General features: G+C 35.2%; 2 protein-coding genes across 2 annotated transcripts in view; one reads left to right on the top strand and one right to left on the bottom strand.

The window, feature by feature from the left end:
* Positions 1-9,651, top strand: part of sog (chordin short gastrulation) — a 62,863-nt gene extending 53,212 nt beyond the window's left edge. The window contains exons 5-8 of the mRNA XM_017905992.1: positions 55-1,851; positions 3,241-3,392; positions 4,490-4,813; positions 8,818-9,651. Coding sequence (XP_017761481.1) covers positions 55-1,851; positions 3,241-3,392; positions 4,490-4,813; positions 8,818-9,012 — 2,468 coding nt within the window. The 3' untranslated portion in view covers positions 9,013-9,651. The remainder of the gene's footprint in view (positions 1-54; positions 1,852-3,240; positions 3,393-4,489; positions 4,814-8,817) is intronic.
* A 4,593-nt stretch (positions 9,652-14,244) lies between these two features.
* Positions 14,245-17,627, bottom strand: Agxt (Alanine-glyoxylate aminotransferase). Its single transcript, XM_017905730.1, has 7 exons — positions 17,559-17,627; positions 16,746-16,945; positions 15,868-16,068; positions 15,623-15,780; positions 15,245-15,400; positions 14,573-14,920; positions 14,245-14,398 (listed from the first exon to the last, which is right to left on the bottom strand). Exons 2-7 carry the CDS (start codon positions 16,926-16,928, stop codon positions 14,245-14,247), a joined length of 1,200 nt encoding a protein of 399 aa, XP_017761219.1. The 5' UTR covers positions 16,929-16,945; positions 17,559-17,627.
* Positions 17,628-19,624: the final 1,997 nt, after the last annotated feature.

The raw sequence follows: 19,624 nt of genomic DNA, 5'->3' as shown, positions 1-19,624 counted from the left end.
AATCCTTTCTAAGACATACACGAGCCTCATCCAAAAACCTTCACATTTTTCCAGATTTTGGGACTCTCCTAACCGGTAAAACATCCCAGGCAATACGTCGCGATGAACCTACTCCAACGTCGATGTACAATAGTGCCTACAACTATCTTGCAACAGGCCGTTTCACTTTTCACCGCAAAAATTTATACTATTCCTTCTACTTGTCAACATCAACTCCTCGCCCGAAAAACATACAATTTGTTGATGGATCAGGAAGCATTCTCGAAGAGCAGACAATTGATCCCATTGGTGGGGTATATCAAAATGCAACAGGGAAACTGTGCGGTGTATGGAGGAGGGTTCCTCGAGATTATCGAAAGCTGCTCCGCGAGGAGCGCCTGCATGTATCTTTTATATGGGAACCGTCGGCCACCTTGACTGGACAGTTGTCCCGTTATCGTGCTCTGCCCACGGAACAGTATTCCTCCTTACTGGAACCCACAATGGGTGTGGATCGTTCATTGATGTCAGGTGCAGGTGCCACCGCTATAGTCTCAGCATCGTCAGCATCAGCACCATCTATTCACGTGTCTCTGGTATTCAACGGCGTCTTCTTGCCTAATGATGTTTCTGAAGTTCCCTTGATAGTTCAGCTAGAACACATGGAAAAGGATTATGTGGTTCTGCGAGAAGAAATTATAGTAAAGAAACCATCAAACGAATTAAATTTCGGGGAAGTACGAAGCGCACTTTCTGGGGCGGATCTTCGTTTGCTGACACGCGGAAAACTCTCTATTAGTATAATGTCTAGAAAAGATCCCCAGGCTCTTCGATTGGCTGGCGTAGTGGGTCCACGTGTTAACTGTGAAATGTATCAGACATTGCTTCTCTCAGAAACACCCTCGGCGGCTTCTGGGCTAGCTTGGGCATTCTTGGACCGTGCTGGTTCATTGCGTTATGGCGTTCAGTTGCTTGGACTAGAAGATGAAAGCCCTTTGGTAACTCTAGTAGACGAGGGAGGCAAACGCCGTACTGAATTGGAAGACTTAACGCCTTCTTTGATCGATGGTCTAGCCAATGGATCCTTGGAACGTCCTGGACCGCGTTTTCTCGAACCTTTGTTCAACGGAGAACTCGCAGTCGTTGCTGCTTCACACGTTGGCTCCATGTTACGCGGTAGACTGTTGCAAAGGCCAGTGGCTGACGCTAGAGACACTGCCGCACCTGTTCTGCTTAGAAGATTGTCTCAGGAACCTGTACAGCCTGGTCCAGTTGGCCTTGTCTGGATTGCTGTAGATTTAGATTGTTCTCTTCATTACGAGCTTGAAATTGCTGGTTTCCCGCAGATGTCTTCCACAAATAATCAAGAACAACGTACCTTCCGACTTTATTTAGAAACTATGCCCTTATTAGCTCAAGGAGCACCCGTAGCTAGAAGATTATTGGAAGAGTTTACTGGATACGTATTGGAAGGTTCCGTCACTGGACTTTCGCCAGTGGAACTGTACAGAATTGAATCTGGTATTGGTTTCCTGGAAGTGACCGATAAACAAGCTGAAAGGATTCTGAAGGCTCCGTTTAAGGCCAGAGCACCGCTCAGTTGTCTTCCTCACTATGCAGATAACGACGTTGCCTCGGTAGTTGCGTATAATCTTCAGCCGCCTCGGTCGGATATTGAAACTGGTGCATGTTTCCATGAGACTAGATTCTATGAAGAAGGTACACAATGGACTTCCAGCACAGATCCGTGTTCCATGTGCCATTGTTATCGTGGATTAGCGCAGTGCGACCCAGTACCTTGTCCAGCTCTCACCTGTGCCCAAGGCAAGCAACTAAAGCCAGCTTCTGGTCACTGTTGTCCCATTTGTTCAGGTATGTTATTTTTATCTTCATACTTTCCTTACTTTTTCCTCTTTTTGTGAAATGTTAGGAAAATGACGAGTATATGAATGTGAAAGATTTCTAAAATAACACGGCAGGAGATCTATACTCAAAGTGTTGAAACAACCGTGTTGTTTTCACACCTTTACATTTATTAATACGGTTCTTATGTTCTGTCGTATGGTCATGGTATTCTCATTCTTTACAATTATGTTTGTTAGAGACGCGTGCGGAATCTCGGTAATTCAGAATAATGCATGACAAATGCAGGATCAGCTATTCGCTTTCGACGATGTCGTTTCGATAAATGGCACCGTGGAGAAACAAGAGAATGATCGTGGTCGATATTCAATCCGATTACCCATGACACGTTCCATGAAAGTAATCATGTACCATTAGTTATACTTACTTATAACCTTGTTTAAATTATACAATCGCTTATCGATCATGTTAAAAGCCGAATTATTTCACAGCTTCTTCGAATTTACCTGTTATTGTATATCCTTGTCAAGAAAACATTAGGAATCATTCTGCTAAAACAATTTACAATTGGTTAATATTAAAAGACGATAGTGAGTGTATTCTCAGTCAGTGTATTCTTACCTAGTACTTATAAATTTTCATGTAATCATATTTTCCAAGATAGTTAAATCATCATCATCCACGTGAGCAGGGTATTTATCATTCCCAATAAGCTAATTTAAACAAAAGAATATCGCAGACTTAATCAAGTAAAGTACGTACTTTGAGCACTGCTTTTAATCGAAATCAATTGGAGCTCTGTTTATCAATTACACGTCAGGCAACCACATCATTCCAACAGTCCAAAGTTAGAATCCTATTAACTAGGTCCGTTTCATCATCAATATCCATCGGCTTAACAAATACGATATCACACCAGGCGATATAGGAACAGTAAATTCAACGGGTTCAAACGTTTCTTCCGTTTTTCATCTGTTTAATAGGTTAATGACTACCTCCATTTGACGCGTTCGAACGATAGAGATGTATCGGGTCGATTGTAACTAGTCAAGAAAAACCCCTCTAGCGGAATCGAATTAAAGCAATGCGTCATTTTCTTCCATCCTCCGGTACATTGACGTTCTACTGTATCTAATTAACTTGATTGTGATGTTCTGTTCGTCCGGTTTCTCTATTTGTTGCACTGTTTCTCTCTAAAAACAGTTAGTTGAATTCGTTTTAGATAAACTTGCCTCGTATATCAATTTTTTGAAAAATTACCTTTTATTCGATTTCGACATGTATACATACATACATATATGCTACGAGAAATATCCCAAACCGAAAACACAGGAAATCATTTATATCGACGAATAATAGTTTTACCCAGTGAAATTTAGATATGATTTATATGCATAGGTCCTGGGATCAACATGAATGGGACGGGGAAAGATATCACTCCGGTGACGAGAGGCTGTACACTGGCTGGCCAGTTCCATCTCCCAGGAGCATCATGGCATCCCTATTTACCCCCAGTAGGATTCGATACTTGCGCCGTTTGCACTTGTGACGTAAGTTTTTAAAAACTACTTTATCTATCGATCTCGTCTTGTTATAATCCGCACGAATTTTATCGATTGTGGAAAATTACCGACGGAGTTATGTTCGCTTACCTCTTCTAAACAACGAACCGATTGTCAATAATAATTCAGATCGTTAATGCCTCGTTTAAACAAATTCCCATGATTTCTTTCACCGGCAATTTTTTCCTAACCGCAATAAGCGGTGACGTAAATGTTCTTTAACCTTAGGTCGAATTTCGAAACATGTTGGAATTTAAATGGTCCCGCGACGCGGAACAGAGAGCTGAAACGCGCTAGGCACGACGGTTTCGAGGCACGGTTCGAATTCCACAAGCGGCTGACTTTTTCCAGTTTCTTTGTTTACCTCTTTACTATACGTTCACTCTCGTCGCGGTCGGCCAGAGAATTTCGTAACGATTCCAGCATCGGTGTTGATCCTGCGACATATATTATAATGCGCTCTCTCGTAGGCAACATTTATAAAAGGCCCGTGCGAATGAAAAATTCAACCAGACACTGGGGCGCGCTACCACGCGCGCGTACAAGTTCGTTGCGCCAGAAGAATGCGGTTGCTCTCTGCCGAGTCATGAAAAGGAGCTCCGTGTTGCGAACGCGGCGATCGGCAATCAGTGACAGGCCTTTCTAAATAGATATTAGAGAATTGTTTGAAGTCATGCTTGAAACACATTGCACCAACTCATGTTCATTACTTGAGATAAGATGTTCATTTTGATTCGTTGCTTGTCACATAAATTCTACTTGACTAAGTCTGTGCGTATTATACAGGGAAACATTGATGTCGAATAATTATATTCCTTGACATTTCCTTAGCTTATACATTGGATGTTCTACATAACCTCTTCGTTTTAAATTTACCTTTTGTATTTATTCAAGCGTCGATTGCAGCAGCAGAAATTATTTAGAAATAATAGCATAACATTTTCTGTGACTCCTAATATACTTCTATTCTTCTTCTAATGATAATGGAGATCTTAAAAATCTAAAATAAGGGAGTTTGTACAATTTATAATCTCAATGTAAACGCGGCATTAAGTTTTGACTACGGATGTCCATTTATCTTACAGCTCGTCACGCTGGAGGTGAAGTGTCCACGGGTGCAGTGTCCGCCATTGGACTGCGACGAGAAGATCGCCTTCAGACCCAGCAAGAAGGCTTGTTGCAGACAATGTCCGGCGACGACGCCCAGCACGGCAAATGTGGGAGTTGGGGGCGACACAACGCGTTTACCACGGGACCAGGCGGCGCCATCCACCAGGCGCACTGCTGAGGAGATATTGGCTTCCGGTGGCTGCAAATATCCCCTTGGTGGTCCCTATGAGAACGGGATGGAGTGGCATCCACGAGTCCACTCGCACGGAGAAATGAAGTGTGTGAAGTGCAGATGCAAGGTGAGAACCAATAGTCAATAGCTATTTACTCCATTTCCAATGTTACGAATTTTTCTGTTTATCGGCACTTAAATTCTTTGGGTACTGTTTAAGTCTGGAGAACTTTTGATAGTCTTGAAGAATCTAGGGAATTTTTGGAGGAATTAGTGCTGGAAGATTTGAAATTCGTTATCATTTTCTTATTAGTTTTGATTAGTTGTTTATATGAGAACTGAGGCTTATTTATTTAATGATACAAACTTATAGAAAAGATTTAATCCGAACGGATTGTTGTTATGTTGTATAAACAATTGTCCCGTCCTGTTTCCAAGCAGTAGTCGTTTCCATGTTCTAAAGCTGTTTACAAATTAGTCTAGCGTGACTAATTATGTATATTTATTAACAATCAGCATGTCATATCTCACGCCACTCTTCCGACTAGGTTCCGTTGACTGATTTGTGTACAATCTAATTAAATGTTGAAATAAATCGAAACTGTTGGACTCGTGAGAAATATTGAAATACAAGGTAATTTATATAATATGCCGGAAAATATCTTATAGCTTGAAATAAATGTCTAGCAAGACGAAAATTTATATTCAAATTTATATTTGTTCTGAGAGATAGCGTGCAATTATTCTTGTTCATATAGGAAATTTATAACTGATATTTTTCATTCATCTATATTATAACCTCTACGCGAATGAAAATTCTTTGAAAGAGAAAATGTTATGTCTTAAAACTCTTAAAATTCTCGTTAATTTAAGGTTAATTTCAGACATTTTCCAACTCAAATAATTTCAGAATTAAAATTATGCATTCGAACCGTCTTGTGAACATTCTTGGCGGCACGCAACACCACTAAAGTGATCGAAGATTCTTCGCTGTCGGTTTATTAACGCTCCTTCTTTTCTTATGTACCATAAGTACGGTAAAGGTGGAGTTACGTCGGTATCTGAAAGTGCGGATGAACGTTCCCAGATCGTGACTGTTTTGCGGTTATTATTTGACGCACGGGATAAGAATCTGTTCGATCGATGGTGGCGCTCGTGTGAATTTCGGAAGATTGTTGTTCTCCGCTACATTGTTAGAGGGTGTGTAGCGACCACTCTAGTTAGTACAATAGTGCAGTTTTAAGAAAGTAGATATATCGAAAATATAGATTAGGTTAATCTTACAGAAGTGTACGTTGCAATTGTAAACTGAAATGAATTGCAAAGGAAAATAATAAATTGCGTACATGGTGCAGATTGTGCAATTTTAGGAACACATGAAGTAATAGGGTAGGTTGAGTAATAAGAGTTATAATTTTTACACATATAAGTTGCAAGGTATAATAAAAAAAACTGCATAATTTATGCGTATAGAATAATTTATAAAGTAGGTTTGTAAGTAAGAAGCACAACTTGACACTATACAAATGGATATTATAGGAAAATTGAGTTATAGTCGATGTAGTAATTTTATTTATAAAATAACCTATAAAATATTACACTATTATATAGAATTATCGTAAAGTTGGTTCTGATAATCGAAATATCTATGTGTTTTGTAGCCTGTCAGGTAAATTGATGGCTTGAATATGTGCAGTTTGTAAAGCTATAAGAAAATGAGATCGATTCATAATTGTGTTTATTATGCCAAGAGAAATAGTAACACGTATTGCAACCAATTGCTACTATGAAAGTACCTGAATGATATATAGTAATACCTCCTTACATGATAACCTTGCTACGCTGTTGGTAAGAAAATATACAATTCGAAGTACTAGACAAAAACTACAGTGTCCTTCATTACCGATAGAACACAAAGTTCGAAACGTGTTACAAAATTCAATTAGTAATAATGGATTTCTTTTGACATTGCATAGATATAAAGTGGCTCTTATTGGACATGTACTGTTGAGAACTAGTAGCGCTAGATCGTCACGGTACTTTACTCAGTGAATGCGACAATTTCCGGTTTACACGATCGCTCTTAACCTCTCATCAGCCGCATTCCACTCGTGCTTGAAGTTACTGGCCGACACGATCCAGAAGACACATCTTTACTACCTTTTCAAGGTATCATTGGCAAAGTGAGCAGAGTAGCTATGACTATTTACAAGAGGCACCTGCTTCTCTCTAAAAGATATGTTTAATTTCAATTAAATATTGAGTTTCTCCATAATATCGTGATAAATATGAGGTAATTATTCAGTACCTAGAAATATCTTTTCAATATTTAATTAAAATACACGTTCAGTGCCTTATTTCCGTTTCTAACCTCTCTTTTTACAGATATTGAATATAATCTTTTTTTTTGTAAATAGTATTTCAAATCAGCTACGCATTTTCATCACATGATTAAAGTTAGTTAATAGCAATGTGATTTCCTTAAATAATAATAAACATTAAATAATTTGAACATCGTGATGCTACAAATAAACCGTAGTTTGTTATGAGACTGTAGATAGAGCAGCAAAATATTTTTTTGTACAAAAACCGGTTTCTATGAAACTTGGAGTGACTTTCTTTTGAATGGAAGTGTACAGGAAATTTCAGGGGCGCCGTGATTATTTTTCGCGGACTCGCGTATCCTTCTTTGGTCTCGGTGCAACGACACTTGTCCAGACGCGTTCTACAACTTGAAACAAAGGTCGTTCAAGGTTATGGAAGGTTTTAACATTAACGATACTTATCTTACTAAAAGTGCTCGATAGTAATGGTCGTTTGCACCATATAACCGAATTTACAAGTAACGTGAGTTCATCAAGAAATCAGGTAACAACCTTCTTTGTATTTCATTTGCAGGCCAACATTAATCTTTAAATTAAAGATTGTTATCTTTGAATTTTCAGGTAGTTGTCGATCAATTTTAATAATATTCTCGGTAATTACTTCTGCTTCTTCGATAACACCTGTGATCCTATATGGAAGCAAGAATAGAAAAATCCATAAGAAATTTTAGATCAACTACTAAAAGTATTTCAACTTCTGAGAATTTTTTCAAACTATTTCATACGATTTTGCGATAAGGGTAAAAGTGATTTGGTAATAAGATGGGACGTTATAACCGTAAATTGATATATTTCATACATTGCCAGAATTTTGAAATTTGATCATAAAGCCATTTGTATCGAAGGATTTTCAACTTACTCCAATAGATATTACCGATCGTTCCAATCGATAAGTAAGGAGCAAAAAAGTTTCACTGGCATTTTCGTCCGCATTTCATTATTTATGCGAAGGTTTCGTCGAAAAAGCAATTCGCGACTCACTTTACTTTTGCTCATACGGCCTCACGGTATACACTCGTTAGAAGCGCTCGGTGGTAGCCTCGTTGTAATGTCCAGACACGGCCACGACTAGAGACCTTTAAGGAGAAAACCTTTAACCGGACTCGTTCTCGTGGGTCGACCATTAAAAGGGTCCATCCATTACGATAAAAATGGAACGTGGCCACGGATCGCGCGAGTGGACCAGCATTACACGGAGAAAAAGTATCGCTTCTCTCCAGTACCGTGATCGTGAGATCACCCGCGAGATACTCAGTGTTCCGCTAAATTCTATTGTATATCCATCTTAACGTTTGTAGTTCAACTAAACTTGGTGATGCTAAAATTGACCCTTCATAAGATTAATAGGATTTTTACAATAGTAACATATAAAAGTAGTATAACTAAAAATTAGATAAAATATAAAATAATAAAAATCTAAAGGATGTAAGTATATGTGGATATGAGTAATTATACTAATTATTCTAAAGTTAAACAGAATAACAAAAGAAAAGTTAATTATAGCTTACCTAAAGGCACTTCAGGTTCTTTGCACATTAATGTAAATTTATGAGTCCTAAGAATGAATATGTATCGTTATACTTACTTAATGAGCACTTTATCTTGAATAATGTATAGTACCGTTGAAACGTCTTCACGTGTGTGATGAAAAGAGTGACATTAATGTTGAAATGATAAAATATTTGAATTCAGAGTAAAAGATTGCATCGAGTCTAAAGTGGGCTTTGCCATCTTTGAATGTTTGCAGAATGGCGAGGTCAGGTGCGACAGGAAACGGTGTCCACGAGCGCTCTGCAACACGATCGCGCACCAAATGAAACGTGGCGAGTACGTGGCAGATGGCGATGACTGTTGCACGGTCCAGTGTCGCCGGGCGAGGCGTCATCATCGCAACAATCATCATGCAGCCCGACATTCCGTGACGCCACGCGAACTCAGCTGAGTAGATCCAACCGCTGCTACAAAGCTTTCTTCGAACAGTGTTCTGGTCCATGGAAGCATTTCTGGGCCTTGTTTCTCTTTGTAGTCATCGGATTCATAATTAGCCATGCTGTAGTCGTTATCATCACTACTTTTAATTCCAAAGCGACTCCAGAGCGACCGTGGAGCTATCAAGTGACGGGAGTAAATTGATATCGCAGCATCCTAGATTCAAAAGGAAAAGCTCATGTCAAGGATTTTATAAGTGGTTCTTGGAACCTGCAGCATCATTAGTAGATAGGTTTAGAGATACGTTCAAAATATTGGCCTTCTTTTTTAGGATTTGTGAACGACGTAAAATTACATGGAAGCAACGTTATTAGGTTAAGAGCAGTAGGTGAGACGATCTGAGATTCGATTTACATGGATGGACAGGATTAAACGAGGCCAGGACAGACGAAATAAAAAGAACATAGAAGCACCTCGGTGGGTATGTTGAAGTTGGTCAATTTGGTTGGTTATAGATAAATTGTGTGCAAACTGCATTATTCCTCCGTATGGTAACAAATAACATTTCTACAGAAATTATATTGAATACTCGTGTTAAAGAGATATTCTATGAGAGAGGGGGAGAGAGAGGGGGGGAGAGAGAGAGAGAGAGAGAGAGGGAGAGAGTGAGAAAGAGAAAGAGAAAATGATGCCGTGCTTTGTATCCATCGTAGCAACCATAAATGAAAATGGGATCCTTGAAGAAACGATTGGTACTTCGTTGTAAATGCCTATTCAGAAATGATAAATCACAACCGGAAGATTGTAATGAACGAAACAGAAAGATTTGTCTCTGGTATGACCAGTAACCATCACAGGAAGCTGTAACAGTGATAATATAGCTATGATAAGTCACAATATAACGTGAGCACGGTAAAAAAGGAAGGAACGTAGATCGTTCTCGTCAAATGCTATTCTTATATTCCCGTCGCTTACTCAGTTATTCGCTATGGAGTCCCTTGCAGCACCCACAACCAGACATTTATTAATCAATTGGCTCTCATCAACGGATCAACGGACCGGAAGCCAACTGCTCTCTATCTTCGAGTAACTTCTCGCATATATATATATATAGATATATATGTATATATATGTTACATATGCTATGTACACGTATATAGTCCTATACATACGTACATATATATTGTGGTACAGCGGCTATATTAAAAAGGAGCTAAAAAAAAAAGAGAGAAAAGAGTGGGAGAGAAATAGACGAAGGAGATAAACCTGGAGAGAGTTTAGAGTTGTGGCGGTAAATGCAGAGCTCTATCATACCCACCAACCTCACCGAGTTACCCAGCAACCAAAGAAGACTGAAGAACCTCCGATGGTGGCATCAGTTATCATTATAGCGCAAAATACGCTAAAGTTTATGTCACACTCTATTAACTCTACACAACTTATTATTGCTATGAATTATTATTATTAATATTATTACTATTAATATTATTAATATTATTATTATTAATATTAATGTCGTTAATTTCATGGTTCATTATTCATTTTCATGACGTTCATATCACAATTGTTCATCGTCGCTCATTTTAATCATTTATGGTTCATTATACTCATCATCATAGAAAAGTTATTTTCATTTCGATTTTCATTACTTTTATCATTATCATCATTATTATTATTATTAATGTTTCTATTACTATTTTTAAAAGTATAAAATACCGCTATTATTTTATGAAATATCCATCGCTATTGTCGACATATTCATTAATCGCGATTGTTATTGTTAATATTAACTGAGCGCGACATCTCATTTGAAAGTCTGTAATCTCATCGAAACAGCTTTTTTTGTAACATATAATTTTATTTATTGCTAGGTCCTCTAAGTTATTCAATGTCGAACTCCAATTATCCGAGTAAAATAATTATAGTTGTAAACTCGACGCAAATTCTTTAACCGAAATCATAAAGAATTTGAAAAATTGAAGTTCAGCAAGAATCTACTTTAAATCAGGATCAAAAGTATGCGCGTTAGCATCCTTAAATTTTTTTAGAGTATTACGTGTTATTAGAATGAATGCATTGGAGTGCATCAGTTTTTTATGCGTATGTTAAAACAAAAGTGAATATAAAATGTACAATTTTCTTTTAAACGAATTCGAAACAGTAATAACAGTGATAGGAGAAGGACTATTTGTAAAGATTTCATAACAATTTTAATCCATTACTCTTGCGAATTCGATCAATTGTGTTAATTCTGACGGTTCACATGATTCCAGCTGTTCTTCTTTATGTTGTCATTCAGGACTACGAATAGTAGGATCAAAAATTTATATTCAATTTTGTGATTTGTCAATGTTACATGTAAATCGGAATTATTTTGCAGTCGGAATTTAGTGAAAGTGGACATTCAAAGACACGATGAAAAATATAAGGAAGTAATGAAGTTCAGATAACAGATAATTCTAATTCATCTTAAGCGAATATTCCGTACTTTGTAAAATGAATTTCAACCTCCTTTATTATAAAGTTAACTTTTAATCTGCATCGTGACGCACTAGTTACTTGTTGTGCATTTCTTTATAATCTAGTCTAAACGTCCGGAGCATCTTTTTTTTCTTTTTTTTTTTTCTGACAATCTTGCAGAAAAGAAGCGGTGATCCGATCACCGATGAAAGAGGAGAAGAAGACAGGGGTAGCAGTTTTATGTGTAGCCGTGACAGCTGGCAAGTCTGCTTATTTTCAACACTTTTAGTACGGTATATTTTCCAATAGAGTGTGCACATCAGGAAACTGCAATTGTTTTTCATGATCAATAGGTTGAAGACAAGACAATGAACTGAGCAATCTGTATTACACAGAGTTTCATTGAACAGTTGATACGTTCAGTGCAGTGATTTTTATATTTATTTGTAATTAGCGAGTATTTTTCCCATTAAAAAAATTAACCTATATTTTTACTATATGATAAACAAATATTTTATTGAAGTAGCCATTATCAAAGTTCTACTGAGATAATATACATTTTCTTCAAATGTGATAATTTTAATTAATTAAGAATTGAAAAGTAATATATTTCATAACAAAGTAAACTTCTAAAATTTTTAATCACAAACGTTTTAGAAAATATGAAATACGTAGTTGTAAACAGACATCTAGCTTATTCTTCTGAGCTTCTGTTGAAATAATGCAGCTCTCGTGTAACACGGTCATAGAACAAGTGTTAGAACGGAAAACGCAGTCTTGATCTAGTGAGAACGATTAGAATTTGCTTCGCGCGACACCACTTTTTGTGGGACCACGATTACTAATCGGTAATGTAGTCCGATCCCGGATAAATTTGAAGCGTTTATATCTAATATACAAGAAATTTCTTGACCCTTTGAGACTATTCGTGCCTTAATGATTGTGAATGTATGTTTAGTCAACATTATTAACCCTAGTTGGTTACTTCGTAAAGGCTTAAAAGCTATCGATTTTCAATGTTTTTTTTTTTTGTACATAGACGCATATGTATTATGTAACGAAAATCACGACTACTATTAACGAGCTGTCAACATTGCGATTATTATTCTTATTTTTATTATTATAAGTAGTAGCAGCAGTAATAGTAGTGGTAGATGTAGTCGTAGTAGTATTTATATAAAATTATATGACGTCTTCGTATCTCAGACAGTTTCGATGATGCTTATTATTATTAATATTAACATTATTTTGTTCTACTACATTATTATTATATTCGTATTATTATTATTATTATTATTATTATTTAGTACTATTATTATTATTATTATTATTATTATTATTATTATTATATTCGTATTATTATTATTTTAACGATTATTTAAAGCCATCCTTCGTACATGCATGTTATATATCACTCTTGTTATAAAGACAAACATTTTTAAACCTTAAGAGAATACTGTATTGTCCCGAGAATGCATTAAACTCACATTATTTTTTTTTATTTTTTATTTTTTTTTTCTTATTTTACTAATTGATTGGAATATCGTTGTCGACATTTTTACCTACAATTCGACTGGTGCAAAAATCGAAGATATCGTGAAACATAGTATACTATCGAGATATCGCAGTCACGTGACTGCGATACTGAAGAATCGTGTTTTAGAAATTTCATTAACATCGATAAATCGATTGAACAATAAAACATATTTGAATCGATAAAGGAATAATTAAGTATATAAATCTAAATATATATTTTCTTTTTTTTTTCTTATCAGATGTTACACGACGATGTCGATTTGTAAATTTATGTAAATTATTATATAAGAACCACAGAAGAACGCGGTTTTACAGTGCCTTAAGAAGTTTAATTAACAATCGAAGCGATCCAGTACGAAGTTGTCCGAGGGACAGCATCAAATGATACACCTTGTAGAAATTACAATTAAGTGTAAAATATTGTCGATAAAACCAAAAATCTGTTTTTCGAAACTCACATTTAAATGTGGTAACTATCAGTTGGAACTTTTCATTCGTTAACACGAAGTCGTTAATTTTGTACATTTAGTGAGAAAGATGGTGATATTTTGTACTGTGCCAAAACGATTGTCAATTAAATCGTAATTAATCGTTAATACGCTAGAATCGTTTGTTATTTCGACTAGTTTGTTGCAACTGCATTACACGTATGAGCGAATATGTACGCGTATCATAATTCGATGAGGAACAAGCCAGAGAAAAAGAAAGCGTGATGGAGAAACAGATAGAGGGAACAATGCGAGAAAATGAGAGAAGCGTGTAACCAATTGTTGATATTGCTAATTGATGCAATAAAACGTATAACTGAACATAAGCAAATAATTATATTAGAAGTAATTGTATGCCGATTTCAGTATTTCCATTAATAAACAAATACATTTGATTGAGTCTCGTTTGTGTGTGGTGTATTGATTGAAACACGTGACATCACTGATTTGATGCATTTCGATGTTGGTGTTGGTAAGGCGCCTACTACAGTACACCTGTGAGACTTGGCGATGGTTATGAGAATTGCTAGGCTATTTATAATATAGCAAATAAAATTCGCAATAAATATGGCTATTTTTGCTTTGATTATGCATTTGTAACGAATATTTATTACATTAAATCTAACTTTTATTATAACATGAAAAGATATTATAAAATAATTAAACCTTGTGATACTGAAAATTGTATTAAATGATGAAGTAGATATTTAAATGTAACAATCATAAAAAGAACACTTGACAGTAACATTTCCCATTATTTTTTAAAGTTTAGATTGTGATGCTTGCTTCAAACCCTCGTCCAAAGCAAGCAGAACAAGGTCAACCTTTCTAGGTGTTGCGTTGATTCCTAGCAGTCCAATTCGTAAAATTTTCCCAACAGTTGGTCCCAAGCCTTTACTCACTTCAACCTTGTACCTAAATTACAACATACATCGAGGTCAGAATAATATCAAATGTAACACTGAAGTATTAAAATTGCTACTTTACAATTCTGCAACATACGTAGTCACTTTTTAAGTATTTTAATTGTGTAATTTAAAGCAAAATGAAGTTATAGCAATATTATAACATTTTAGGTAAAAAACTTACTTTTCCATGGCTCGTTGAACAATGATCGTATCATCGACGCCAGGTGGCAACTCTATAGAGATCACTGTAGATAATTGATACTGTGGAATTTTCACATAAGATCGAAGACCCCGTAATTCAAGACCCTTTCTTAATCTGGCAGCTGCGGCAGCGTGTCTGATCCACAATGCTTGAAGACCCTCTTCAGCGATTTCCGCCAACGCTTCACGGAGAGCATAAAGTAGCGTGGCACTTATGGTGTGATGATACACGCGATTCTCATTGTCAAAACACTTCCAATAAGCTCCAAGCATAGTCAAATCCAAGTAATACGAAAGAGGTTTGGTCTTTCTTTGAAACAATTTTTGCCTATTATAATAAATGAAATATGTAAAATAAAGCATATAAACATATGTAGGTGGATAAGGACAGGTTACTTCTTAATGGAGATACACCATGATATGCTGTTGTGCTAGTTAATTCAAAAGCCGTCGTAGAATATAGTAGAGTCTCATCGAATAAGAATTCATTGGGCATCCGCAGTTATGAATCACAGACAAACCGAATGGATTACGAGTCACTGTGATGACCTCATGAATTGGATTGATATTCTAAGTGGATAGCTATAAACCCCGATTCTCAGGCCATTTTCACGTGTGAGTTGTAGTTGAAAAGAAAACCGCGATCACATACTCTGCCCGTGGACTGAACGAAATAGGAGAGAGCCCTGGTGGGGCACCAAGAACCTTCTGGCTGCCTGTGTAAGTCACATCGATGCCCCAAGAATCCATAAAGAATGGCTCACCGCATAGTGACGCAACTACGTCAACGATAAGAAGAGCATTGTACCTAAAAGAATTTTTATTTTCTTTGTATTCTTATTTTGACTATTCTTCGTTTAGAAATTATACTTGAGAAAAGACTCTCACATTGACATATAATGATTAAATTATATATCTATTTATGATATCTTAATTTATACCAATTTTAAATATGTCTTTATGAAAACATTTCAACTAAATACAATTTAAAATATCAAATTTAGAAATTTAAAGATATAAAAAATAACACCTGTGAACAAGATCACCAAAACCTTCTAATGGTTGTTTTAAACCGGTGGAGGATTCAGCATGAACCATGAAAACTGCGACTGGCCTATACAGTACCAAAGCTATTTCCAATTCCTCCAATGTGACAGCTTTAGTATGTTCTGTTTGTATCACTTTTACCTATATTTAAAAGTTTATACACGATTTACATTTAAATGTAAGAAGACTTTAGAACTTTAAAATTGAATCTTTCAGTATGTCACTTACGTTTGCGCCAATTCGATTAGCCATGTCGGCTGCTCGTTCACCCCAAATCCCACATTTCACAATGAGTATAGTTTCTCCAGGTTCAAGTAAATTTGTTAAAGAAGCTTCTATACCGCCGTGGCCTGACGTGCTTAATGCCAAAGTAAGCCTATTTCTGGTTTGAAACACGTACTGAAGACCTGCCTTAATCTCGTCCATTAACTACAAATTAACATCAGTATGATTAATTCTGCGTTGAAAAAAGTAAATGAAAAAAGAAAAAAGGGATATATATAAAAGGTATTTCATCTATCATGCGTTTCTTAATATTTCCAATAATTTTATTTATATGAAAAATGATATCAAAACAAAATTGTTAGGTTAAGAATGACGAATATTGTGATTTATAATTTTTGCCTGAAGGTCATTTTTCCCCAAGTTTTCAATGTCGTTGATATGTTGTGATCACTAATTGACATCTATTTTATTGTAATATAACATTATAGTGAATATCAAGACAAGATCAACAATCTCCAATAACATGACCTTCAAATGGCCTTGAATGGAAAAGTGACAGTAACTTAATCTTGGAAATCGAAGATTTTTTTGTTTACCATACAACAAATGTTCAAAATGATTTCCATTGGCTTCGAGATACCTTCGAACACAAAGTATAAGGTCTGTTTTTGCACGTATGGTGGAGACTATATTATAAACTTATCTTTTCATGTATCTCCTTAAGAAAAAATCATGTGGAGTAAGATCTAATAATCAATCAAATATTGTAAATTTGCCTTAATCATTATTTATGAGCAACAGATACTTTATTAACGATAACGATCAACCTCCTTGTATTTTTTAATGCAATTACTTGGACATAAGTAAAATGAAACGCCTACCTGACAAACTTCTGGATGAAGATGACCAAGAACTTGATTCTGAAGAGACTGAAGAACCCGCTTCGAACAATTAGTCGGACCAGGACCCGTTAATGTTTTTACCGGTAACTGCAGTTTATTTCGAAGTACCTCTGGCGGTTTCTTATGAACAGCCAACTGATTCCATTCGCAACATCTGTCCATTTTTTAATGAAAATAACCTAAATAACAAACGATAAATAAATTCTCTAAATTACTAATCTCATTAAAAAATTTTATAAATGGTAAAGTAACTAGCTGCAGTAGCAGTGACTAATTATCGAAAGATTATTACTTCCGGTTACAGCATACGTTACCATCAATAAAATAAATATACAATTAATTAAAAAATTTCATATTTAAAAAAATTTTATTTCATAAATACACTATAGATTTTACTTGAATATAAGATTGAAATTCGGAAAGTAATATTAAATATAGCATAATAAACATATTGGATATTAAATATACTTGCTATATTTTTGTATTGCTACATAGTAATATATATATATATACTCTGCTTACTCCGCCTGACTCTCATATCATGTGTTGACATAGTAGGATACTTTACATAGATATTTGATTTATCTTATGTTAAATGGTTAACATTGATTCGATTCTATATGACCTCATTCGTAGATATGAAATTTTCGATCAATAATAAAAATTCGTGCATTCTGTCTTTTTCGTGATAATAGGAAAAGTAGTCTTATCGTATTATAACCAATCAGGCCCGCATTTTTTCCGTTAATCGCTTTTTTATCTTTCTGCATAATACGTGATTTTGTTACTTACAATTTATTATTTATCAGTGTACAATTTTCAGTTAGTCAGTGAACCAGTACTGTTCACGCGACCAAAGTGTATAGCAAACTGAGATTTGTTTCTATTATTTACCATGATAATACAGAAGTATTCTGTCGCTAGTGAACTCTTTGGTTAGGGGTGCGCGGGTACATCGATTACGAGCTCGGGTTCGATTCGGAATAAGTCGGGTAAACTCGAGCGGAACCTCGCAACGTAAGAATGCTCAGTACCCCGATAGTTTGGATCGAGAATCGAATCGAAAGACGTCAGACGAAATCCGTTTGGGACACTAAATAGATTACGTAACCCAAACACGTAATATGTACATAATATATCAATTAATAATATATATATACATGATATGTGTTATCATAATTTGTTTGTATTCCATATAAATTTCACCAGGCTTCCTTCTGCTCGATTTTTCATCTGACAATATCGAGTTGCTCGTGTTTCCTTGTCAAAGGTAATACCGCCACCTAACACTGCAAGAATATCTCTTTTTTATAGCTTCAATTTTATTTCAAACATACACATATATAACATAGTAATATTTGCCACGATAGTCTCAATGACGTAAAATTGATATTTGCCTCTAATACAGTAGTAGATTTCTAACATTGTGAAACAACCATTCGACATCGATAAAGAAGGACAATTTTAGGTTATGTAATAAATGGATTATGATTAATTATTTATTATTTACTTATTTGACATGAAATGTCACCCATAACAGCACTTATCATTCAAAGGAAGAGATTTTTGTTAATTTAATTATGTATAATCATTATTCTATTTATTCAAACATTACAGAAATAGTATACATGACAAGAAATTATTAATTTGCAAGCTGTGTCAAATGTGAAAGGGTAGATAATGAATGAGGCATTTCGACTTTTATCAATTTATTGAGTAAACTCGGAGCACAAAGAAATCTCTTCATTGATAGACGAAAATAACTTGATACGCTACTGGGATTTGATAACCTCCTGAATTCAATCATAACTTATGTAAATAAGATAGATGACTGTTAATTGTTAACGTCCACGGGTAATAATGGTGACTATCTATTATTCTTCTTTTTTTTACGAATTAATTAATCCTATTTTAAATTCAATGATAAAATTTGGAAAAATTTTATTAATTCATAGATTTCGTGCTTTAATTATATATTTGATAATTAGATATAGGTAACTTAGAAATTAGTTAACATCTATTTGAAATTATTTTAAAATAGCGTATAATAACTATAATTGCAAAACGCAGAGTTGCAAATAAGATATTTTATTTTCAACAGATAACAGAATAAGGAGGCTTCATTCATAACCGACAGTGGTATTCGCACCTGCTTTCAATTCACTTAATGCTTACTCACGACCACAGTTATCACATTAACACCTTATGGTTCGTACACCTTACAACATATTACAATGACATATACTAATAATCATTTTATCTATTCAATACAGTTACAAGTGTAAACAAATGCGTGGTAACGTCACTAATATACATAATCCTATGATTCAACACGTCATTCCCAATTAACAGACAGAAAATAACAAATGTGGATATTTTCGAAAGAAGATAAACGTATAACTTAAATAAATATTCAGTTTAAATTTACCTTATTCTTACCAGAACTACCAGAATTTATGCTAAGTTAAACTACGACTAATATGTAACTCTTAATTTATCGCTTTCCAAAAACATAGGGTCGAAAACAATATCAATTACTAGGCGATCGTATATGGAAGTGGCTATATACGTATCAAGACCCAGTCTTAAAGGTTTTAATACAATGATCGCCTTATTTAATAGCATTCCGTATGAAACATATGATTGTTAACTTAAAGCTAGAGGAAGAACGTAAAGCTACTGGTACTGTATTAAAAATTTTATTCCTTATAAAATGGAATACGCGATACTGCTTTTTTCTGTCCTGAGTTTTTCTCTGAAACAGTTAAATTTATTTAATAATGGATATTGGAGAAGGATATAAAGAAAGAAAGAAAATTTCAATTAAAGTCACGACACGCCTGGAAACAACGGACATC

Source organism: Eufriesea mexicana, unplaced genomic scaffold (assembly GCF_001483705.2).
Source record: "Eufriesea mexicana isolate 0111107269 unplaced genomic scaffold, ASM148370v2 scaffold474474898, whole genome shotgun sequence".
In the NCBI taxonomy this organism is placed as follows: domain Eukaryota; kingdom Metazoa; phylum Arthropoda; class Insecta; order Hymenoptera; family Apidae; genus Eufriesea; species Eufriesea mexicana.
The sequence above is the reverse complement of the archived record's forward strand: the minus strand, read 5'-3'. Positions and strand labels throughout refer to the sequence as shown.